We start from the raw sequence: 22,345 nt of genomic DNA on the forward strand, positions 1-22,345 counted from the left end.
GTACATCACTCATAAAAGGTTAAACTAAGGGTATGTCTACACTACCCGCCGGATCGGCAGGCAGTGATCGATCCAGTGGGGATCGATTTATTGCGTTTAGTCTAGATGCAATAAAGTGACCCCCGAGCCCTCTCCCGTCGACTCCTGTACTCCAGCGCCATGAGAGGCGCAAGCAGAGTTGATGGGGGAGCAGCAACAGTCGACTCACTGCGGTGAAGACACCACGATAAGTTGATCTAAGTATGTTGATTTCAGCTACGTTATTCACATAGCTGAAGTTGCGTAACTTGGATGGTTCCCCCCCCACACCCCAGTGTAGACCAGGGCTAAGAGTTGGTTGTGGAAAACAAACATAGCAATGAGTGTAGATTGTCCCTCAGTAATTGAGTATTTAAGATAGGTTGTCCCTCAGTAGATACAATCCATCAGAGAAGTATTCCAGTTACTGTCCTGACTTTGCTTCTCAACAGCACTCCTGGTCATCTCTCTTGGTATTGCCAATGTCTGGCGATGTATTCTAAATAGATTTCCCTCGACCACCTGATGGCATCCGATACCATGAGTTGCCACATCAGCCAAGCATAATGCTGACCAATTCTGCATTCCTGTAACACTCGCTCATTACAAGGGTCCCATGCACCCAGGGCTCCAACGATCAGCATGTGTGTTTGAACCTGGTAACCCCTAGCTCTCAAGGCATCGGCCAAAAGGGCATATTTCTCCACCTCTCAAGCTTGGGTATCACAGAAGGTCGGGTTCTGTTTTCAAAGGGCACTGTAACGTCCATCATGACGATCTTGATTTGTAAACCAACACTAAAGTGATTCATAACCCAACACCAGTCAAATTGGTCACTTTGCCAACACAGCTCTGTCTGCTCATACCTAGGCTGAATGGGTGTGTTCATGTAAATACAGTCTGATCCTAAAGCTTTTTCCCCACCCCAACTCATCACTAGCTGTCAGTGGAGAGCTCATTTAGACCCTGCTTACAGTAACTTTGACAAACTGTAACCATTTGAGCTGAAATTTCCCATTGTTGGGCTCTGTCTCTGGCTGAATTTTTGCCAGGGAATATTCCTTAATAGTCCCTTTTGCTATCCCCTCAAAAATTGGCCCACTTTTGACAGTTTCATGCATCTGCCAATTTCCACTTCTGCATGTGCAGTAAATTTGGTCCTTAACAATGATTGGTCCTTAACAGTTCAATTATAGATTGGTAAATGATTGGTCCTTAACAGTTCAATTATAGAGAGCAAAATCTGAAGCCTGACAGCCTCCTACATGTGCACTGCACCAACCATGCTACCACATCCTCCATAACATTATCTACATGGTAGGCTATACATTCTAATCTCACTTCTTCCACTGATTGGTGTTAATTCTATCCACTTTACAGACCTTAGTGAGTAAGTGTCAAAACCACTATCCTAGTAGGGAGGTAAGTATCAGATCCCTTCATTTTACAGATGGGGTAACTAAGACGTTGCAAAGATCACATCTGGCAATGCTAGGAATAGACCATAGTTCTCTAAAAGAGCATATTCAATTCTCATCCACTCAGCCACATTGCCTATCACAATGAATGGGCCAAGACTATGTTCTTGGCTATGTTGTCTGTAACCACTAGCCCACACTACCCTCCGCAGACAGTAAGGATGCCAACCCTCCTGATTTGGGCAGGAGTCTCCTGGAATCGGGCTCGATCTCATGGAGGCTTCTGAAGACAATCTGGGAGATTTTAGGCCACTAAAAGTCCGGCAGCACAGTGGGGCATGTCCGGGAGCGGCTCCAAGAAGGAGGCACGGCCAGGGGGTCTCTGCACCCTGCCCCCATCCCGAGCACCAACTCCACAGCTCCCATTGGCTGGAAACAAGGAACCACGGCCAATGGAAGTGGCGGGGGCAGTGCTTGCAGGCATGGGCAGTGTACAGAGCTGCCTGGACGCCCGTGAGCCTAGAAGCCCGGACATGCTGCTGCCTCCAGGAGACGCCGGAGGTAAGCACTGCCCAGCTGGAGCGTGCACCTTGAACCCCCTCCCACACCCCAACCCCCTGCTCCAGCCCCCTCCACACCCAAACTCCATCCCAGAGCCCACACCCCAAATGCCCTCTCACACCCCAACCCCCTTTCCCAACCCCCTCCTGCATGCAAACTCCCCCCCAGCCAGAGCCCACACCCCAAATCCCCTCCTGCACCCTGAGCCCCCTGCCCCAGGTCATAACCCCTCCCGCATCCAAACTCCCACCCAGAGCCTGCACCCCAAACCCCTTCCTGCACCCCAACCTCCTGCCCCAGCACTGAGCCCTCTCCCACACCCAAACTCCCTCATGGAGCCCACACCTCAACCCCCTGCCCTAGGTTCCACACATAGCCCCCTCCCACACTCCGAACCCCTTGGCCCCACATCCCATCCTACACCCCAGTCCCCTCCCCCATGCCGGTGAAAGTGAATGAAGCAAGCAACCGAGGGAAGGAGGCTGGAGTGAACGGGGGCAAGACCTCAGAAAATGGGCGGGGAAGAGACAGGGCCTTGGGAAAGGGGCAGGGCAGGGGTGTTACCAGATGTGCCCGTTACTTTGGGGTATGCTCATTTATTAGGGTTGGGGGGAGGGGGTTGGGTTCTGTAATTCTATCAATGTACTGCTTGTGTCACTTGTGTGTTCATATGGAGCTCTACTTTTCCCTTCTGCAAGTCCCCTCCAATGGAGCTATCCTGCAGGACCTAGTTTCCCTAGGGCTGGGTTTCTCCAGCCCCAGAATCAGATGAACACACACACACACTAACAGAGCAAGTGTGAGTGGACTGGGTCAATCAGCACTCTCAAGCTGACCCCCCCCCCCCATATGTCCCTGTACTCAGTGGGCTGGGTCAAGCAGCACTTTCAAGCTGCCACCCTTATATGCCACAGGTTCAGCACATCCCTATCCCCACTTTCACGTTACAATTATACTGGTAGTAACCCACTTGATGAGCAAACCCCCCGGGGTTTTTGGGTGCTACAGGGATCTTTAGCTTAGCTAAAACAAGTGTTGCTGCAGAGTAAATGGGTAAGCTAGAAACACAAAAAAGTAAAGTTCAGAGAGAAAGAGAGAAGCAACCAGCTTAACAATAAAAGTTATGTATAGTGATAACTTCACAAGGAGGGATAAACAAACATAACAGTTACATTATTAAAGGTTAATACCTGAGGTAGAAAAGAAAACAGAGAAAGAGAGAGAGGGAGGGATTTCACCCACTCCATGAGGCTTGAACTGGTTGGGGTTCCCAGGTGATGGTGGTAACTCAGGGTCCTGAGTGTTGGAGACAGGCAGAGCCCCCAGCACGATCAGTCAGGAGATGGAGTCCCAGTGGAACAGATGCAGAGTTTGGGTCCATGTATCAGAACACTTACTTGGGCATAGGTAGGGGTTTTTGTAGAGAAAATACAATGGTTCAAGGGAGAACACTAGATTTGTTTATGGGTAAACTGATGACTCAAGGGTTTTCTTTAGGCTAGACAATAGGAGCTGATCTTCCAGGGAGCTCACAATGCAATTAGGCTGCTTCAGTATTTTGGATATCAATCAAGGATTCATTACTAGAATTGGTCTGATAACTGCTGAGCTGGGTGTGGGCAGGCGTAGGTTCATTAACATCTGGGGCAGAGATCCTCCATGATGCAGTGCTTCCCTGCTTTTCTGGTCCCAGAGTTCAGTGCGGTTCCCTGTTCTCCATTCTGTATGCTAATGGAGATGTCTTAATCTTGTCACCCTTGTCAGGAGGGGTCTAGGTGTGTCTCCCAACACCCTTCACTGCTCTCTGCAAGCCTTTTCTCTGATCGGTTTTGGTTCAAGCAGAGACTGGTGTGGGGGTATTTTTCATGAGTCAGACAGGCTGGATACTGCACCCTGGTTCCCCAAGAACACAGAGCTGACTGGTATCAGGGGTGGGGCAAGGGTGTTTAGGTTTGTGCAATTAGACAGTTGGCAACCCTGGCCAGACACCAGGTATACAGAGACTAACAGGGAGCTGTTAGTAGCAGCTCTCGTTAGCTCAAATGGTATGAACTCTATGCTGTGGATCTGAAATTAGTGGGCACAAACCTTAATTTTGCCCTATGCTGGAGGGTAGATGGAGATGTAATTATATAGTATTTTACTTTTTTGTTTGTTTGTTTGTTTTAAAAAATAGACAATAAAAATACATTTAGGGGATTTTAAATTTGCAAAGTTAACCACTCAAAAATTAGAAAATGTCATGTAAGGTTGCCAATGCAAACTTAATTTGGCTTCCTTGTCTGTATGTGTTATGATGCAGATTTTAATTACATGGTCTCACAGGAGTTCTGCAAGACTCCTACCTCATTCAGAGCACAGGATGGACAGTGTCTGAGTGAAGGGGCTGCAGAAACACAAGAAATGGTCTTGTGATTAAAACACTGGATTAGCACCCAGGAAATCTGGATACTATTTCCTGCTCTGCTATGGGTTCCTATGTGATGTTGGGCAAGATTATATTTCATACTACTGATGCACACGAAGCTGAATGAGGTTATGAAGGTGGAGCATGAGTGTATGTGCTAGGACCCGAAAGATGGTGAACTATACCTGGGCAGGGGGAAGCCAGAGGAAACTTTGGTGGAGGTCTGTAGTGGTCGTGACGTGCAAATCGGTCGTCCGACCGGGGTATAGGGGCGAAAGACTAATCGAAACATCTAGTAGCTGGTTCCCTCTGAAGTTTCCCTCAGGATAGCTGGCACTTGTCTGCCTCCACATATTGTCTGGGGGACGACTGCTAAGCCTACCCCCCAACCCACATACACACTCTCTGGGGGACAACTATTAAGCCTCCCCCCGGACCGCCCGGGGGAAGACTGCTAGGCCTCCCGCCAGCCCCCCGCCCAGCCAGGAGGAAGACTGCTAAGCCTCCCCCCCTCACACACACACACTGTCTGGGGGACAATTATTAAGCCTCCCCCTGACTGCCCTGGGGACGACTATTAAGCCTCCCCCAGACCTGCTCCATCTCGACTATTAAGCCCCCCTCTGTGGGCCTCAGGATCACTGCCGCACTGCCCTCGGAGTAGGGTGACACCCGGGCCCGACAGCAAACTGGCCACCAGGTCAACCCATTAGATTCAATGGGTTGACTTTGCAATTTTTATGTTTTTTCAGTGTAGCTTTTTGGATGCAATTTGAAATAAATTGGAAAAAAGACAACTCACCATTATTGAATGCATTGGCCTAGATGAAGGCCCTAGAGTTCTAACGAAGGCAAGAGTATTAGCAATCAAATGTACCCTTAAGAATCACTCAGCATTTACAGAAGCTATTGTACAGGTTTTCAAATGAAAGTAAATATTCTGAGAGTGCTTAATCTTTTTTGGTCTGCAACTCACCAAAAAACAAACAAACAAACAAAAAAAACACACAAATTATCTTAGAAAAGATTCCTAGAAAAGATTGTGGAATTGGGGTGCATGGGGGAGGGGGGAAGATGGGAGCTGAGTGAGTGTATCTAAGTGAGATTCTACCCTGTGACGTTATGAGTGTAATATAATATCTCATTGAAAGGTGAAAGGGCCAAAAAGAGTTAATTACCTCGCAGACTAACCTGACCCATGGCCGAACTTTAGAGACAGATTAGGAAGATATGTAAATGAATAGAGCTTTGAAATGCAAATCTGAGGTAGAAGGGTAGGTGTTTGCTCAGATCTTGTGATGTAAGCAAACAAGTCTAGTCTATTGCTATAGCTTTGGTTCAAAGATAAAAAAAAGGAGTATTAACATTTAGGAAGACACTTGAGTGAAATAGTATTATTGTCTATATGTCTCTTTGAAAGTTGTGGTAATCTGTATCTGAACTGTTTAATGGATAAATTACCCTGTGCTAATTGCCAGAATGTTTAGGAAAAGGAGAGTTAAGCCTATTGTTTTCTCAGGCCAAAAGGCTGCTGGAAATGTATAAAAACCCTGGAACATGATCCTGCTTCATCTCAGATCTGCTTTGGGTTTCAAGAGGGGGAAACCTTAAGCCACAAGGATTGAGATCCCCAGTCATTGACTGGAGCCACCCTTAATATGGACATTGGACTATAAGCTATGGACTATAACTAAAAGGACTTTTGGCAACTAAAAGCTCATCTCTGCTATGTATCTGAACCTCTAGAATTGAATTCAAGTCTGTATGTATATTGATCTTTTAACCAACACTCACTCTCTTTTCTTTTTTGATAAATTTTAGTTTAGTTAATAAGAATTGACTATAGCATGTATTTTGGGTAAGATCTAAGTTATAATTGAACCTGGGTGTGTGGCTGATCCTTTGGGATTGGAAGAACCATTTCTTTTATATGATGAGATAAGATTTTCAGTAATCATAATCATATCTGACGTGTGTGTCTGGGTGGAGGCCTGAGGCTGGGTACTTTAAGGGAACTGCGTTGTTTGGACTTCTGAATAACCTGTATGGTAATATAGAAGTTGTTCTGTGCTGGTTTGGTAAATCTAAGTATTGGAATATCCACCAGCGTTTGGGGTTTGTTTGCCCCGTTTTGTTTGCAGTTCACCCTAATTGAGTGACCTCAGCTGGCTCCCATGGCCAGCACCGTCACATACCCTAAAAAGTAACTTGGTAAAAATGGCATAATGAGGCTCCATATTAATTGTGTCTCACTGATTTTCACATCAAAACTGAAGTTTGCAAATAAATAAAAAGATGTTTTCCCTTACTGCCCACAAATGCAGCCTTGGCTCTAACAGTGAAACTAGGTTATTTCATTCTCATGCATCAACAGCAGAGGTTCTGCAGGCCAAAGTTGGCCCTAAATATGCAACCTTATTAAGGATAATCAGATGACAGAGAGGTATTAGGGAGAGCACAATCTGAAGAGAAGAGAGTTACACAGCTATTCCCGAGAGCCCTATTTGACCTACAAGAGCCTGGATCATGCCCTGTCAGGCTTGTTCAGGTCAGGATATGGGGTGGATATTTGTTGCCCTGGTAAATGACTTCCTACCTGCCACAAAAAAGGGAACCATGTCCATACTTATCCCATGGGATCTTTCAGGGACAGCTGATACTGCTGACCAGCAATCTCTCCTAACCTACCTCCAGGACTTAAATTCAGCCAAAGCTTCCTGAGAGGAGCTCCAGTAAATATTTTCAAACCCGTGGGGCAGAAGCTCCGAATCCCGATGCCCTCCTCAGGGCTGAAGCCCCAAGCCGCGGAGCTACAGGAAATACTCTATGAGAATTTAAGCCCTGCCTACCTCCAAGAGGCTGCCAGGTGAATGGAAATGCCCTAAAAAGTCTCAGGGCTTTCATCTCTGACAAAGCTTATTTTTTCAACTTCCAGATCCCCCATACAGTGTTCTGAAAAAATCAGTTATCTTCCCTATTCTATTCTATATCCATATAAAGCCATTGGAAGAGGTAGTGAGACAACACAGGCTGGTCCAGCAGTACATAAATGACAGCTGCCTCTCCATTTCTTCGCATCAAATGTAAACTTACACATTCTCCCAGCGGTCTGTGACTAGTGGACATGGCTGCCTCCCTCTTCCTTTCAGACAGAAGGTGAGCAATGAGGCAGGAAGGAATGAGTGTAACTAGCAGTGGGATGTAGGCGAGAGCAATATGAGACATGGCAGCCAAGCAACACCATTGTCGTACTGATACCCAGATCACAGCTTCAAGGGGCAAGCTTCAAAACTTGATCCACATCCACACAGGCTAAAAACACAATTTGGTTCAAAACCAAAGCTGAGTTTCTGAAGCACCCATTTGACATTAAATAAGACACTGGGTATATTCCCTCTATCGGCAGAGCGCGTCCATACTTGGTGCTCTAGTATCGACAATGAGAGCAGTGCACTGTGGGTAGTTATCCCACTGTGCTACTTACCACTTTCTGCAGCTAGGACTTTTGGGAAGGCGAAGTGGATCACAGCACATCTTGGGTGTGGGCTCAACATCCCATGATGCATTATTTTCTGTCCCAGCATTTCATAGTCTTCCAACTGCGTTTCACAGCATTTTTCAATGGCCCCATTTACTGTGCGCCCACCATCTCTGTGTGAAAGGATGGATCCCGCACTGCTCTCAATTGTTGTAGTAACTGTTATTAACACATCGTGGATGATCATGCAGTGTATCACGAGCTCCCAATCTGAACAGGAATCAGAGTTGCCAAACTGCTGTGTGCCACCGAAAGAAATACCAGATTACTTTTGGCGTTCACGGAGCAGCTGCACATCGTGGTCTATTGCTTTTGGGCTCAGGAATCAAGCACTGACTGGTGGGATCGTTATGAAAGTCTGGGATGACGAGCAGTGGATGCAAAAATCCACCTTCCTGGAACTGTGTGTGGAGCTCATCCCAGCCCTGTGGTGCAAGGACACCAAAATAAGAGCTGTCCTCTCAGTGGAGAAATGCATGGCGATCGCAGCGTGGAAGCTGGAGACTCCTGACTACTACCAGTCAGCCGCGAATCAATTTGGAGTCGGGAAGTTGACTGTGGGTGCTGCATTAACACAAGTGTGCAGGGCCATTAATTGCATCATATTATTAAGGACTGTTACTCTTGGCAATGCGCATGAAATAGTGGATGGCTCTTCAGAAATGGGATTCCCTAACTGTGGTGGAATGATAGATGGCACACACATCCCAATTTTGGCCCTGGACCATCTTGTGACGGAATACATCAATAGAAAGGGGTACTTCTCCATGGTATTGCAGGCTCTTATTGATCACTGCGCGTGTTTCACTGACATCAAACGCAGGGTGGTCTAGGAAGGTATATAATGCTCGCATCTTCAGGAACACTGGCCTGTACAGAAAGCTGCAAGCAGGGACTTTCTTTCCAGACCAGAAGGTTTCAGTGGGGGGATGTTGAAATGCCCAGAGTGATCCTGGGAGATCCAGCATACCCCTTACTCCCCTGCCTCATGAAGCCTAAGGCCGTGGCTACACTCGAAACTTCAAAGAACTGCCGCGAGAGCGCTCCCGCGGCAGCGCTTTGAAGTGCGAGTGTGGTCGCGCAACATCGCTGGGAGAGAGCTCTCCCAGCGCTGCAGGTACTCCACTTCCATGAGGGGATTAGTTTACAGCACTGGGAGCACGTCTCCCAGTGCTGGGGCACTGTTTACACTGGCGCTTTACAGTGCTGTAACTTGCTGCGCTCAGAGGGGTGTTTTTTCACACCTCTGAGCGAGAAAGTTGCAGCGCTGTAAAGTGCCAGTGTAGCCAAGCCCTTACACAGGAAACCTGGACAGCAGCAAGGAGTGCTTCAACAATAGGCTGAGTAGGTGCAGAATGACCCTGGAATGTGTGTTTGACAGATTAAAAGCGCACTGGCAATGCCTTTATGGCAGATTAGAGCTAAGTGAGGAAAACATTCCCATGGTCATAGCTGCCTGCTGCATGCTCCATAATCTTTGTGAGGCTAAGGGTGAAAAGTTTGCCCAGGGGTGGATTACTAAGGCAGGTCACTTGTTTGCTGATTTTAAGCAGCCTGATACCAGGGCTATTAGAGGGACACAAAGGGGAGGGAGCGGGATTCCAATCAGAGAGACTTTGAAGCAACATTTTGATAATGAGAACCAGTAATATGTATTTCTAGACAGTCATCTGCCATTCTCCATTAATCTGAGTTTTGTTATTTTGCCTAACACTTGTGATGATTCTTGAGCGGGATTTGCAGTAAGCTAATGATTAAACTGCATGTATATGTTTTACTACCAGCAGCAATCACTATGTGTAGGACACAAATAAAGTTTGGTTATCTTTTACAGAGTTTGTTTTTATTAAACACCAATTACAACACACAAAAAGATAGGTGGGAAGGGAGGTAGCATTGCAGGGCAGTGGAGATTTTCATAGCTGTGCATAAATCCAGCTATAATTTTGGAAGCTGTCTAAAAGGGCGGAGTGAATGGGATACTGAGATGTTCCGGCAAATTGGAAGGAATGTGTAGGAGAAGTTTGGGAAGGGCATGGAAAACAGTTCTGTATTGGCTGTGTGTGTGTGTGTGGGGGGGACACATCTGTTCTGACTGTAGCGTGATGAGGGACTTCAGCATCTGTTTGCTCCTCCATGACTTTTATCATCTGCTCATGGGCCTTTTGAACATGCTCCACACTCTCCTTTCTGTCCTGCCTTTCTATTTCTCTCCACTCCCTGCTTTCCCTTTTTTCTGCCTGAGCGGATTGGAGCTCCTCACGGAACATGTCCTCCTTGTGCGGTCTTGGTCACTTCCTTATATGGCCTAGATGCTCTACCGGGGTGTAGGGGGTTCTCTATAAGGCCACATCTGCAGAAGCACATGAAACAATACACAGAAGCATGATTGTCAATTCATGCATAGCATTGGATCATCACAGTAAAATACACTTCTTGTAACATACCAATCACTTTCTCACTGACCCTTGGCAAGCACACATCTTGGCAAACACCCTAAACATGGTAAGTTCGGCCTGGGTGGGTGGTGGGCATTCAAGCTGGGACAAAGAGTGTAGGTAATGTTTCAGGGGGATCAGTGCAGGTGAGCAGGGACAATATTGAAAATTCTGCCAACGTTTTCCATAAGTGGTCTTGGTCCCTATGTTGCTCGCCTGTGTGCTGATTTGGTCCCTGCACATGTGATTGCCAAGTCGCGCAGGAAAATTTCCTACAATGGGAGAAGGAACAAAGCAGCTCTGCCAAAGAACCTTTGGCAGAGGATTGGCGAGTACCTCCAGGCTAGTTTCCTAGAGATCTCTCTGGAGGATTCCCGTGAAATCTCGGTGTGCATCAACACACTATTCTGCTGCACTACTTAGTTGCACAGGGGAATGTGGAGCACACTCAAACACAATTAGTCTTTCACATTTCTATACCTTCACCCCCTTCTACAGTATACAGAGCAAAGGATACCTGTACATCATATAACTAGACAACTCCGGAGTGGAGAGTTCCTGACTTGCCGCACCACCAGACGACCCTGCTATGAGCTCCACATTGTCCTCCAAGTCCACTTCCTCAGCCACGACTTCGTCCTCACGGTTAGGTCCATTGTCCACCGCCTCCAGTCCCACCAAAATATCCATGGGGCTCTGGGTGGTGGAGGTGGGGAGGCCACTGAGGATGGCGTCCAGCTCCTCATAGAAGCGGACGGTCTTCAGCACAGCACTGGAGCGGAAAGGCTGCGGCCCGGCCTGCGTGGGGCACCCCCAGCTCCTTCTCCTCTGCGGGGGCAGAGGCTCAGTCTTTTCCCCAGGGGGGCGGGGAAGATGTGCTGAGCTCCTCCCACCTGTGCTGGCAGCAGGAGATAAACAGCAGAAAGACAGCAAAGTCTTGGAGCTTTACCAACTTGCCAGGACCTAATCACATCAATTTACTAGGAAGAAATTGACAGAAAAGAGTTAATTAGTCTGTTCTACAGGGATTTCTAATAACACAATAATCCAAGGACAATTTTAATAATAATCCTTATCACTTATATACTGTAGAACCTTACATGTTCAATGTTTTGTACATTGAATAGGGATTGGGAGTGGCTGGCTCACTACAGAAGCAGCTTTTCCTCTCCTGGAATTGACACCTCCTCATCTATTATTGGGAGTGGACTACATCCACCCTGATTGAATTGGCCTTGTCAACACTGGTTCTCCACTTGTGAAGTAACTCCCTGCTCTCCATGTGTCAGTATATAATGCCTGCATCTGTAGCTTTCACTCTATGCATCCGAAGAAGTGAGGTTTTTACTCACGAAAGCTTATGCCCAAATAAATCTGTTAGTCTTTAAGGTGCCACCAGACTCTTTGTTGTTTTTTTACTGGAGCAATGGTTTGCCTCCCTTACCTTCTGGTATGCCTGCCTCAGCTCCTTTATCTTTGCTCACCACTACACCATGTTCTGATCATAGCCCTTATCACACAAGCCATGAGAAATCTGCCCTTTGTGTCAAAGTACCTATGGCTGGAGTGCAGCTAGAACTGCACAACCTCCTCTCCCCATATACTGAGCAGATCCAACAGTTCTGCTGTGGTCCAAGAGGGGGAACATTTGCCTCGTGGAGCCACCATGGTCACCTGCGAAGATGAGATGTGAGTTCTCCACACCAAACAGGAAGTGGAATTTCAAAAATTCCTGGGCCTTTAAAAGGGAAGCAGTGGATGCTTGTGCAGGGCAGTGGAGTTCAAACTGCTGATCAGAGCAGTCAGGATGGGCATTATAGAACACCTCCTGGAAGCCATTTACAGCAACAAAACCAAGCATGATGTCTACACTGATTCTTTGTCACTAAAACTTTGCTGCGAAAAGCCCTATGCCTCTCATACAGGTGGTTTTATTTTGTTGCCAAAACAGAAGAATTTTGTCTGCAAAAGTGACATGCCTTTCACTGACGAAACAGTGTAGTGTAAACCAATGGTTTTCACACTTTTTTTCTGGTGACCCAGTTAAAGAAAATTGTTGATGCACATGACCCAATGGAGCTGGGGATGAGGGGTTTGGAGTGTGGGAGGGGGCTCTGGGCTGGGGCGGGGGGTTGGGGTCAGGGTTCTGGGCTGGGGGTGCAGGCTCTGGGGTGGGACCAGGGATGAGGGGTTTGGTGTGCAGGAGGGGGCTCTGGGTTTGGGGGGGGCTCAAGGCTCGGGCAGGGGATTGGGGCACAGGCTTACCTTGGGCAGCTCTCTGTCAGTGGCACAATGGGGGTGCTAAGGCAGGCTTCCTGCCTCTCCTGGCACTGGGGATCGTGCTGCATCCAGGAAACAGCCAGCAGCAGGTCCGGCTCTTAGACGGAGGCGCGCTAGCCGCTCCCCGTGGCTCTTACCGGCAGGCACCACCACTCCCAGCTCCCATTGGCTGGTTCCCCGCCAATGGGAGTGTGGAGCCGGTGCTCGAGGTGGGGGCAGGGCGCAGAGCCCCGTGGCACCCCCCACCTAGGAGCCGGACCTGCTGCTGGCCGCTTCTGGGGCGCAGCGTGGTGTCAGAACAGGTAGGAACTAGCCAGCCTTAGCCGGGCAGCACCGCTGACGACTTTTAACGGCTCGGTTGGCGGTGCTGACCAGAGGCGCTGTAACCCAGTGCCTTCCATTCCACGACCCAGTACTGGGTCATGACCCACAGTTTGAAAACCACTGGTGTAGACAAGGCCTTAGTTGATCTAGGATTTTAACTGATTACAACTGTAAACCTCCCCCCTCCCAATTTAACTGTAACTAATTACAGATTGCTTCCGTCAACGTGCAAAGGCTGAAATTGTGGAAAAGCAACATCACTTGCCACATAACCTCAGCAATGCTGAACACAACGCCATCTACAGCCTCAGAAACAACCCTGACATCATAATCAAAAAGGCTGACAAAGGAGGTGCTGTCGTCATCATGAATAAATTGGAATATGACCAAGAAGCTGCTAGACAGCTCTCTAACACCACATTCTACAGGCCTTTACCCTCTGATCCCACTGAGGATTACCTAAAGAAACTACACCATCTGCTAAAAAAACTCCCTGACAAAGCACAGGAACAAATCTGTATAGACACATGCCTAGAACCCCGACCAAGGGTATTCTATTTGCTACCCAAGATCCATAAACCTGGATATCCTGGAAGCCCCATCATCTCAGGCATTGGCACCCTAACATCAGGCTTGTCTGGTTATGTAGACTCTCTCCTCAGACCCTACGCTACCAGCACTCCCAGCTATCTTCGAGACACCACTGACTTCCTGAGGAAACTACAATCCATCGGTGATCTTCCAGAAAACACCATCCTGGCCACTATGGACGTAGAAGCCCTCTACACCAATATTCCACACAAAGATGGACTACAAGCTATCAGGAACAGTATCCCTGATAATGTCACAGCTAACCTGGTGGCTGAACTTTGTGATTTTGTCCTCACCCACAACTATTTCACATTTGGGGACAATATATACCTTCAAGTCAGCGGCACTGTTATGGGTACCCGCATGGCCCCATAATATGCCAACATTTTTATGGCTGACTTAGAACAACGCTTCCTTTAGCTCTCGTCCCCTAACACCCCTACTCTACTTGCGCTACACTGATGACATCTTCATCATCTGGACCCATGGAAAAGAAGCCCTTGAAGAATTTCACCATGATTTCAATAATTTCCATCCCACCATCAACCTCAGCCTAGATCAATCCACACAAGCGGTCCATTTCCTGGACACTACTGTGTGAATAAGCGATGATCACATAAATACCACCCTATACCGGAAACCTACTGACCGCTACACTTACCTACATGCCTCCAGCTTCCATCCAGGACACACCATATGATCCATTGTCTACAGCCAAGCTCTAAGATATAACCGCATTTGCTCCAATCCCTCAGATAGAGACAAGCACCTACAAGATCTGTATCAAGCATTCTTAAAACTACAATACCCACCTGCTGAAGTGAAAAAACAGATTGACAGAGCCAGACGAGTACCCAGAAGTCACCTCCTACAAGACAGGCCCAACAAAGAAAATAACAGAACACCACTAGCTGTCACCTTCAGCCCCCAACTAAAACCTCTCCAGCGCATCATCAGAGATCTACAACCTATCCTGAAAGATGATCCTTTACTCTCACAGATCTTGGGAGACAGACCTGTCCTCGCTTACAGACAACCCCCCAACCTAAAGCAAATACTCACCAGCAACCACACATCACTGAACAAAACCACTAACCCAGGAACCTATCCTTGTAACAAAACCCGATGCCAACTCTGTCCACATATCTATTCAAGTGACATCATCATAGGACCTAATCACATCAGCCATACCATCAGGGGCTGGTTCACCTGCACATCTACCAATGTGATATATGCCATCATGTGCCAGCAATGCCTCTCTGCCATGTACATTGGCCAAACCGGACAGTCTCTACGCAAAAGAATTAATGGACACAAATCTGACATCAGGAATCATAATACTCAAAAACCAGTGGGAGAACACTTTAACCTGTCTGGTCATTCAGTGACAGACCTGAGGGTGGCTATATTACAACAGAAAAACTTCAAAAACAGACTCCAACGAGAGACTGCTGAGCTGGAATTGATATGCAAACTAGACACAATCAACAAAGGATTGAATAAGGACTGGGAATGGCTGAACCATTACAAACATTGAATCTATCTCCCCTTGTAAGTATTCTCACACTTCTTATCAACCTGTCTGTACTGGGCTAGCTTGATTATCACTTCAAAAGTTTTTTTTCCTCTTACTTAATTGGCCTCTCAGAGTTGGTAAGACAACTCCCACCTGTTCATGCTCTCTGTATGTGTGTATATATAGCTCCTCAATATATGTTCCATTCTATATCCATCCGAAGAAGTGGGCTGTAGTCCACGAAAGCTTATGCTCTAATAAATTTGTTAGTCTCTAAGGTGCCACAAGTACTCCTGTTCTAATTACAGTTAGTTGCTCTAGGGTTAACTAATTAGAGGGAAAAGCAACAGAGGGTCCTGTGGCACCTTTGAGACTAACAGAAGTATTGGGAGCATAAGCTTTCGTGGGTAAGAACCTCACTTCTTCAAATGCAAGTAATGGAAATCTCTAAAGGCAGGTGGTGTCTAGGAAGTGGACCTCCCATGTAGATTGGTCCAGGCTGAGGTTGATGGTGGGGTGGAAGCTGTTGAAATCATGGTGGAATTCTTCATCATCATCTGGACCCATGGGAAGGAGACCCTGGAAGAATTCCACCATGATTTCAACAGCTTCCACCCCACCATCAACCTCAGCCTGGACCAATCTACACGGGAGGTCCACTTCCTAGACACCACCGTACAAATAAGCGATGGCCACATTAACACCACCCTATACCGAAAACCCACCGACCGCTACGCCTACCTTCATGCCTCCAGCTTCCACCCCGGTCACACCACACGATCCATCGTCTACAGCCAAGCACGGAGGTACAATCGCATCTGCTCCAACCCCTCAGACAGAGACCAACACCTACAAGATCTCCACCAAGCATTCTCAAAACTACGATACCCACACAAGGAAATAAAGAAACAAATCAACAGAGCCAGACGTGTACCCAGAAGCCTCCTGCTACAAGACAGGCCCAGAAGAGAAACCAACAGAACTCCACTGGCCATCACCTACAGTCCTCAGCTTAAACCTCTCCAACGCATCATCAGTGATCTACAACCCATCCTGGACAATGATCCCTCACTTTCACAGACCGTGGGAGGCAGGCCAGTCCTCGCCCACAGACAACCTGCCAACCTTAAGCATATCCTCACCAGCAACCACGCACCGCACCATAACTCAGGAACCAACCCATGCAACAAACCTCGATGCCAACTCTGCCCACATATCTACACCAGCAACACCATCACAGGACCTAACCAGATCAGCTACAACATCACCGGCTCATTCACCTGCACGTCCACCAATGTTACATATGCCATCATATGCCAGCAATGCCCCTCTGCTATGTACATTGGCCAAACTGGACAGTCACTACGCAAGAGGATAAATGGACACAAGTCAGATATCAGGAATGGCAATATACAAAAACCTGTAGGAGAACACTTCAACCTCCCTGGCCACACAATAGCAGATGTAAAGGTAGCCATCTTACAGCAAAAAAACTTCAGGACCAGACTCCAAAGAGAATTGCTGAGCTCCAGTTCATTTGCAAATTTGACACCATCAGATTAGGATTAAACAAAGACTGTGAATGGCTATCCAACTATAGAAGCAGTTTCTCCTCCCTTGGTGTTCACACCTCAACTGCTAGCAGAGCACCTCACCCTCCCTGATTGAACGAACCTCGTTATCTCCACACTGATATATACCTGCCTCTGGAGATTTCCATTACTTGCATCTGAAGAAGTGAGGTTCTTACCCACGAAAGCTTATGCTCCCAATACTTCTGTTAGTCTCAAAGGTGCCACAGGATCCTCTGTTGCTTTTTACAGATTCAGACTAACACGGCTACCCCTCTGATACTTAATTACAGGGACATATATAAGGTAATGCTACAGGTTATAGCTAAGTGAAGACAATACCATTACTATTGCCTTTGAACTAAACTAACACACAAGTGAATTGGCCTGATTAAAATACAAGACCTTTTGACACTTCTTTGCTTTCTATTAGCAAATGAGTGAATTAGCCTGCAGCCCTGTCCTGAACTGGTATCTAGGTAGACAGAGTCGCCCTGTTAACAAGATGAAAGGAAGGAAGCACAGGGCGTGGAGATCTAGTTACACTGGTTTCTAAATGATCTCAGGGTCCGTGCTGCATTTTGGGGACGGATTCAATGTATTGTTTAAGGCTGAGAGTCTTTTATGGAGGTCAGGGATTCCCTGACTTCCACAGCTGCAACCGCTGGTGCAGCTGACCCCAGGGCTACCTGAGCAGCCGGGGCGGCCTCAGGATCAGTTGTACCGGACGCTACTCTGGCGGCCCCAGGCTGGTCACTGCGCTGCAGAGCCAAGGTCCGGTTCGCCAATACGGCCAAGAGTGGCCAATTATTTTGAGCTATTCCTGGCGGGAGATTTGAATGAGGGCGCGGGCGGGAAACTGTGGCGGCCGCTGGCGCTGCAGCAGGAGGCGATGGGGAGCCTGGGTTCGCTTCCACGCCGCTTGCTGACGCCGGAGAGCGGCGATTCGGGGGCTGACTCGGACCCGGCAGGGGAACCGGCTCTGCCTGGCCCGGGGCTCCCACCGGGGGCTGCTACGCATGTGGCGGTGCCGCCAGCGAGATACCCGGACCTCACCGGGAGTACGGGGGCGGCGGCCGCGCTGGTCCTGGCCGGGCAGCAGCCCCAGGCAGTCCCACTGCCGAGTCCCCCCAGGGAGCGGGGAGACCCGAGGAAGAGCTGCCGGTACCTGCGCGGTGAGAGCAACAGGGCTGGGGGCATTCGCCCGGGAGTTGCTGGGATCTCCCTGCCGGGAGCGGGGCAAGGGCCGGGCCGGGCTCCTTGCAGGAAGAAGCCCCGGGGAAGGTCCCGGCCCTCGGCGAGATTCGCTGCCGCTTCCTGCGCTGCCCCGGGGAAACCGTAGCCGCTGTCTGGGCCTAAGCCCTGCACGCCACGCTCGGGCTCTGGGGGTCTGCAGCGCCCGGCACCGGGCATTGACAGCGCCTAGGGCAGATCCCCGCAGCGCTGCGGTTCCCTGACCCCGGTCCCAGCACGCCAGCTCCCGGTCCGTGCTGTGCCCCCGCACCGCAGCAAACTAAAAACAGGAGCCGGTGTTACTAAGAGCCAGTTCTCGAGAGGGTGTTTGGTGATCGTTTTCCCTAGTCAGGCACTGGGCAAAGGATGCCTGGCCTCGGTAATAAGACGGCTGTTAGCAGTTAGAGTAATCACCACCGAAACCAAACAGTATCATACATTAATTTGGTATAATTTGGTCTGGATAAATTATATTGCAGGAATCATTCACTGCCTGGCTTATTGGCTGCTAAAGAGGAGAACATCTTAAAAATCTGACTCCACTGTATGCTGTCTGGTCACTCAGTCTGTTTGCTTCATTGAACTAGACTATTAATTTCCCCTCCAGGTTCTCATGTGTCCCAATACAATAATGCATTGCAAATACCAGAGGAATTTTTTTCAATTAATGGTGTCACTTCTGTGCTAGTTCAAACGGATTTCAGTCTAACTCTAAACCTAAATGTTAAGCCAAATTAAACCCAATGCTTCCTTTAAGTATTGGTTTTTATTTTCCCATAATGTTCTATGTTTTGCCTGCTTTAGACTAGAAGCAGAACTACCAATGTACCTTTATTTTCCATGTAATGTTTATGTGCACTTATGTAACTTTTCTTAGTTTCAGAGCTGTGTTCAAGCATCTGGATCTGGAAATGTCTAGCCTGTATGGCTATGGTTACAGTCATCTTGGTTACAATCGTATTGGTTAAAATCTCCCTGGATCTCAGAGGTAAATGCTTTAAGATTGAAGAGGAAAGGGTCTCCGGGAAATGCATTTCCACAAAACTCTTACAAACTACTTTTAAAGCTTACTAATATGTTAATTTTTAATTAATTAACATTGTTAGTTGTAATCATTTCTAACTTTGTCAGGATCCAATGACAAATATTTGTAGCAAATATATACATCACCCCAGGGATGCTTCAGAATGTAAGCTTTCATTTAAAAAAAATAATTGATCTGTCCATCATTGTTCAGGAGAGAGCTTCAGTTATACCTGATTCAGTTTTTCAAGGTTTCAAGACCAGAAAGACTAGAAACATGGGAGCCACTATGCTGTTGCCCTGTACTTGGTATAAGTCACTTGCTTTAATGCAAGGTACATATAGAACACCATCAAATCAACATGGTTATGTTTTACACTGCTCTAAATCAGTGGTTTTCAAACTATCGGTTGCAATTCAGTACTGGGTCGTGGAATGTAAGGGTACATCTACACTACAGGGGGGAGTCGATTTAAGATACGCAAATTCAGCTACGTGAATAGCGTAGCTGAATTCGACGTATCGCAGCCGACTTACCCCGTTGTGAGGACGGCGGCAAAATCGACTTCTGCGGCTTTCTGTCGGCGGCGCTTACTACCACCTCCGCTGGTGGAGTAAGAGCGCCGATTCGGGGATCGATTGTCGCGTCCCAATGGGACGCGATAAATCGATCCCCGAGAGGTCGATTTCTACCCGCCGATTCAGGCGGGTAGTATAGACCTAGCCTAAGGCTCTGGGTCACCACACCTCTGGTCAGCACCGCCGACCCGGCTGTTAAAAGTCCCTTCAGCGATGCTGCTCGGCTAAGGCAGGCTAGTCCCTACCTGTCCTGGCTCCACGCTGTGCCCTGGAAGCAGCCAGCAGCAGGTCCAGCTCCTAGGTCGGGGGGCCACGCGGCTCCGCGTGCTGCCCGAGCACTGGTTCCGCACTCGCTAGGGGGGCAGACAGTGTCTGAGCGAGGGCCACGCAGAGCTGCTTGCGCGTCTCTGCCTAGGAGCTGGACCTGCTGCTGGCCACTTCTGGAGTGCAGCATGGTCCACTGTGCCAGGAGAGGCAGGAAGCCTGCTGTAGCACTGGTGCTGCGCCATGGACTGGGAGCCACCCGAGGTAATCCCATGCCCCAGCCCTGACCCCCCCCCCCCCAAAAAAAACCAGAGCCCCCTCCTGCACCCCAAACCTCTCATCCCTGGCCCCACCCCAGAGCCTGCATCCACAGGCCAGAGCCTGCACCCACTCCCTCACCCCAATCCCCTGCCCCAGCCCAGAGCCCCCCCATACTCTGAACCCCTCATTCCCAGCCCCACCCCGCAGCTCTCGCCCCCACACCCCAACCTTCTGCCCCAGTCCTGAGCCCCTCCCACACCCCAAACCCATCATCCTCCGCTCCATTGGGTCATGGGCATCACCAATTTTCTTCAACTGGGTCGCCAGAAAAAAAGTTTGAAAACCACCGCTCTAAATGACTACAGAAGGTGCAGGGCAGTGAATTAAGTGCATGTGGTTTTCAAGTGAGTTTAGATCAGAGGTTCCCAAACTGTGGGGCACGCCCCCCTAAGGGGCATGGAGGAACAACTGAGGGGGCCTGGACCAGCTCCCACAGGGGGCGGGAAGGAAGCTCCACCTAGCTCCTCCCCACCCCCAGCTCTGCTCCGGTCCCACCTCCAGTTGCGGCCCCAGCTCCACCTCAGTGCAGCTCCGTTCCCAGCCCCAGGCCAGCCCCCAGCCTTGGCCAGTGAGTGCAACTTCGTTCCCTGCCTGGGGCCAACGGTGGAGGTGAGACCAGGAGCAGTGCCGCACCCTGGCTGCAGGCCCGGCTGCCAGCCCTCACTGCACCCTGGCTGCAGGCCCGGCTTGCCACAGCCACGCTCCACCTGGCTGCGGCCCCTGGCCACGGCCCCAGCCCAGCTGCAGCCCCAGCCTTGGTCCCCTTATTCCTGTCTGTGTCCTGTCCCGCCACTTTCGGAGTCATAGTCCCACTCCCAGGCCTGGAGGGGCGGGTGCGCAACCCTCAAAAGTTTGAGGGTTGCTGATTTAGATCCTTGAGACCGTCATTGTGGTTTCATAATTTTTAATGTCCATCATCTCCCGGCGAATTGCCGCCGCAGATCACAATTGCGGCTGGGGGGGGGGGGGGGGGGGGGAGAGGCTGCTTGGGGTGGCAAAAACCCTGGAGATGGCCCTGCCAGCCTGTTCTTTAAAATCTGCAATGATGGGGATTCTACAACCTCCCTTGCAAGCCTATTGCAGACCATAACTACCCTTTAGTTGGAAAGTTTTTCCTAACAGCTAACCTAAATCTCCTTTGCTTCAGATTAAGACCATTACTTTTTGTCCTATTGTAATGTTGACAGACCCCGGTCATTGGCGGGCGGGATCGAACGTGGAGCCTTTGGAGCTTAGTGCATGAGCCTCTACTGCATGACCTAAAAGCCATGTGGCTCCTAGATAAGGCTGTAGAGCAGGGATCTCAAGCTCAAATCACATGAGGACTAGTACATTGGCCTGAGGGCTGCATCACTGACACCTTTTCATACAAAGATACAAAAGTACCCACCTCTGCCCCTGGTCCCACCCCCACTCCATCCCTTCCCCAAAGTCCCTGCCCCAACTCTGCCACTTCCCTGCCCCTATTCCAACCCCTTCCCCAAATCCCCGCCTCTTCTCCGCCTCCTCTCCTGAGCGCACCGTGTCCCTGTTCCTCCCCCGTTCCTCCTGGAAAGTCCTAAGCGCTGCCAAACAGCTGTTTGGCAGCAGGAAGCGCTGGGAGGTAGGCGGAGGAGCGAGGACGTGGCACGCTCGGGGGAGGAGGGGAGCTATGACGGGCTGCAGGAAATAACTCTGTGGGGCCGCATGTTTGAGACCCCTGCTGTAGAGCAAACTCATTAATATCTCTCTCTAAGTGGTCTCGGTGGCAATAGATGAGATAGAACACCACACCCAGGAGGTGCATGGGTTACAACTACCGTCAGTGGACATGTAGAACAATTGGTCACAGTCCTCTTCAACATATTTGTTGAAGACTGTTATCGGGTCTCCACTCAGTCTTCTTTTCTCAAGACCAAATATGCTAAGTTTTTCAACCTTTCCTCATAGCTCAAGTTTTCTAAACCTTTTATCATTTTTGTTGCTTTCCTCTGGACTCTCTCCAATTTGTCTGTCTTTCGTGAAATGTGGCACCCAGAACTGGACACCAATATTCCAGTTGAGGTCTTGTTGGTGCTGAATAGAGTGGGACTCTTACCCCCTTTGTCTTGCATGACACTGCCGTTAATAGGCCCCAGAATGATATTAGCCTTTTTCACAAGCATAATGTTTTCATCTTCAGCCTCATCTCTGGGAGGGAAGACTGTGCTGCGGTGGGGGGGGGGGGGGGGATGTAAAATGGGGAACAGTCTTTTATACTAAATAAAGGGTTGGACCTATTCTG

General features: G+C 48.9%; 1 protein-coding gene and 1 long non-coding RNA gene across 2 annotated transcripts in view; one reads left to right on the forward strand and one right to left on the reverse strand.

Moving 5' to 3' along the window:
* Positions 1–9,802: 9,802 nt before the first annotated feature.
* On the reverse strand, positions 9,803–18,155 carry LOC117885229. The gene is made up of 3 exons (XR_004647746.1): positions 17,831–18,155; positions 10,898–11,360; positions 9,803–10,295 (listed from the first exon to the last, which is right to left on the reverse strand). It is a non-coding gene; the product is annotated as an uncharacterized LOC117885229 (long non-coding RNA).
* The window catches only part of LOC117885223 (C-type lectin domain family 2 member B-like), a 9,273-nt gene continuing 4,427 nt past the window's right edge, over positions 17,500–22,345 (forward strand). Inside the window, exons 1-2 of the mRNA XM_034786462.1 lie at positions 17,500–17,837; positions 18,773–18,883. Coding sequence (XP_034642353.1) covers positions 17,555–17,837; positions 18,773–18,883 — 394 coding nt within the window. The 5' untranslated portion in view covers positions 17,500–17,554. The remainder of the gene's footprint in view (positions 17,838–18,772; positions 18,884–22,345) is intronic.

This window comes from Trachemys scripta, chromosome 1 (genome assembly GCF_013100865.1).
Source record: "Trachemys scripta elegans isolate TJP31775 chromosome 1, CAS_Tse_1.0, whole genome shotgun sequence".
NCBI lineage: Eukaryota > Metazoa > Chordata > Testudines > Emydidae > Trachemys > Trachemys scripta.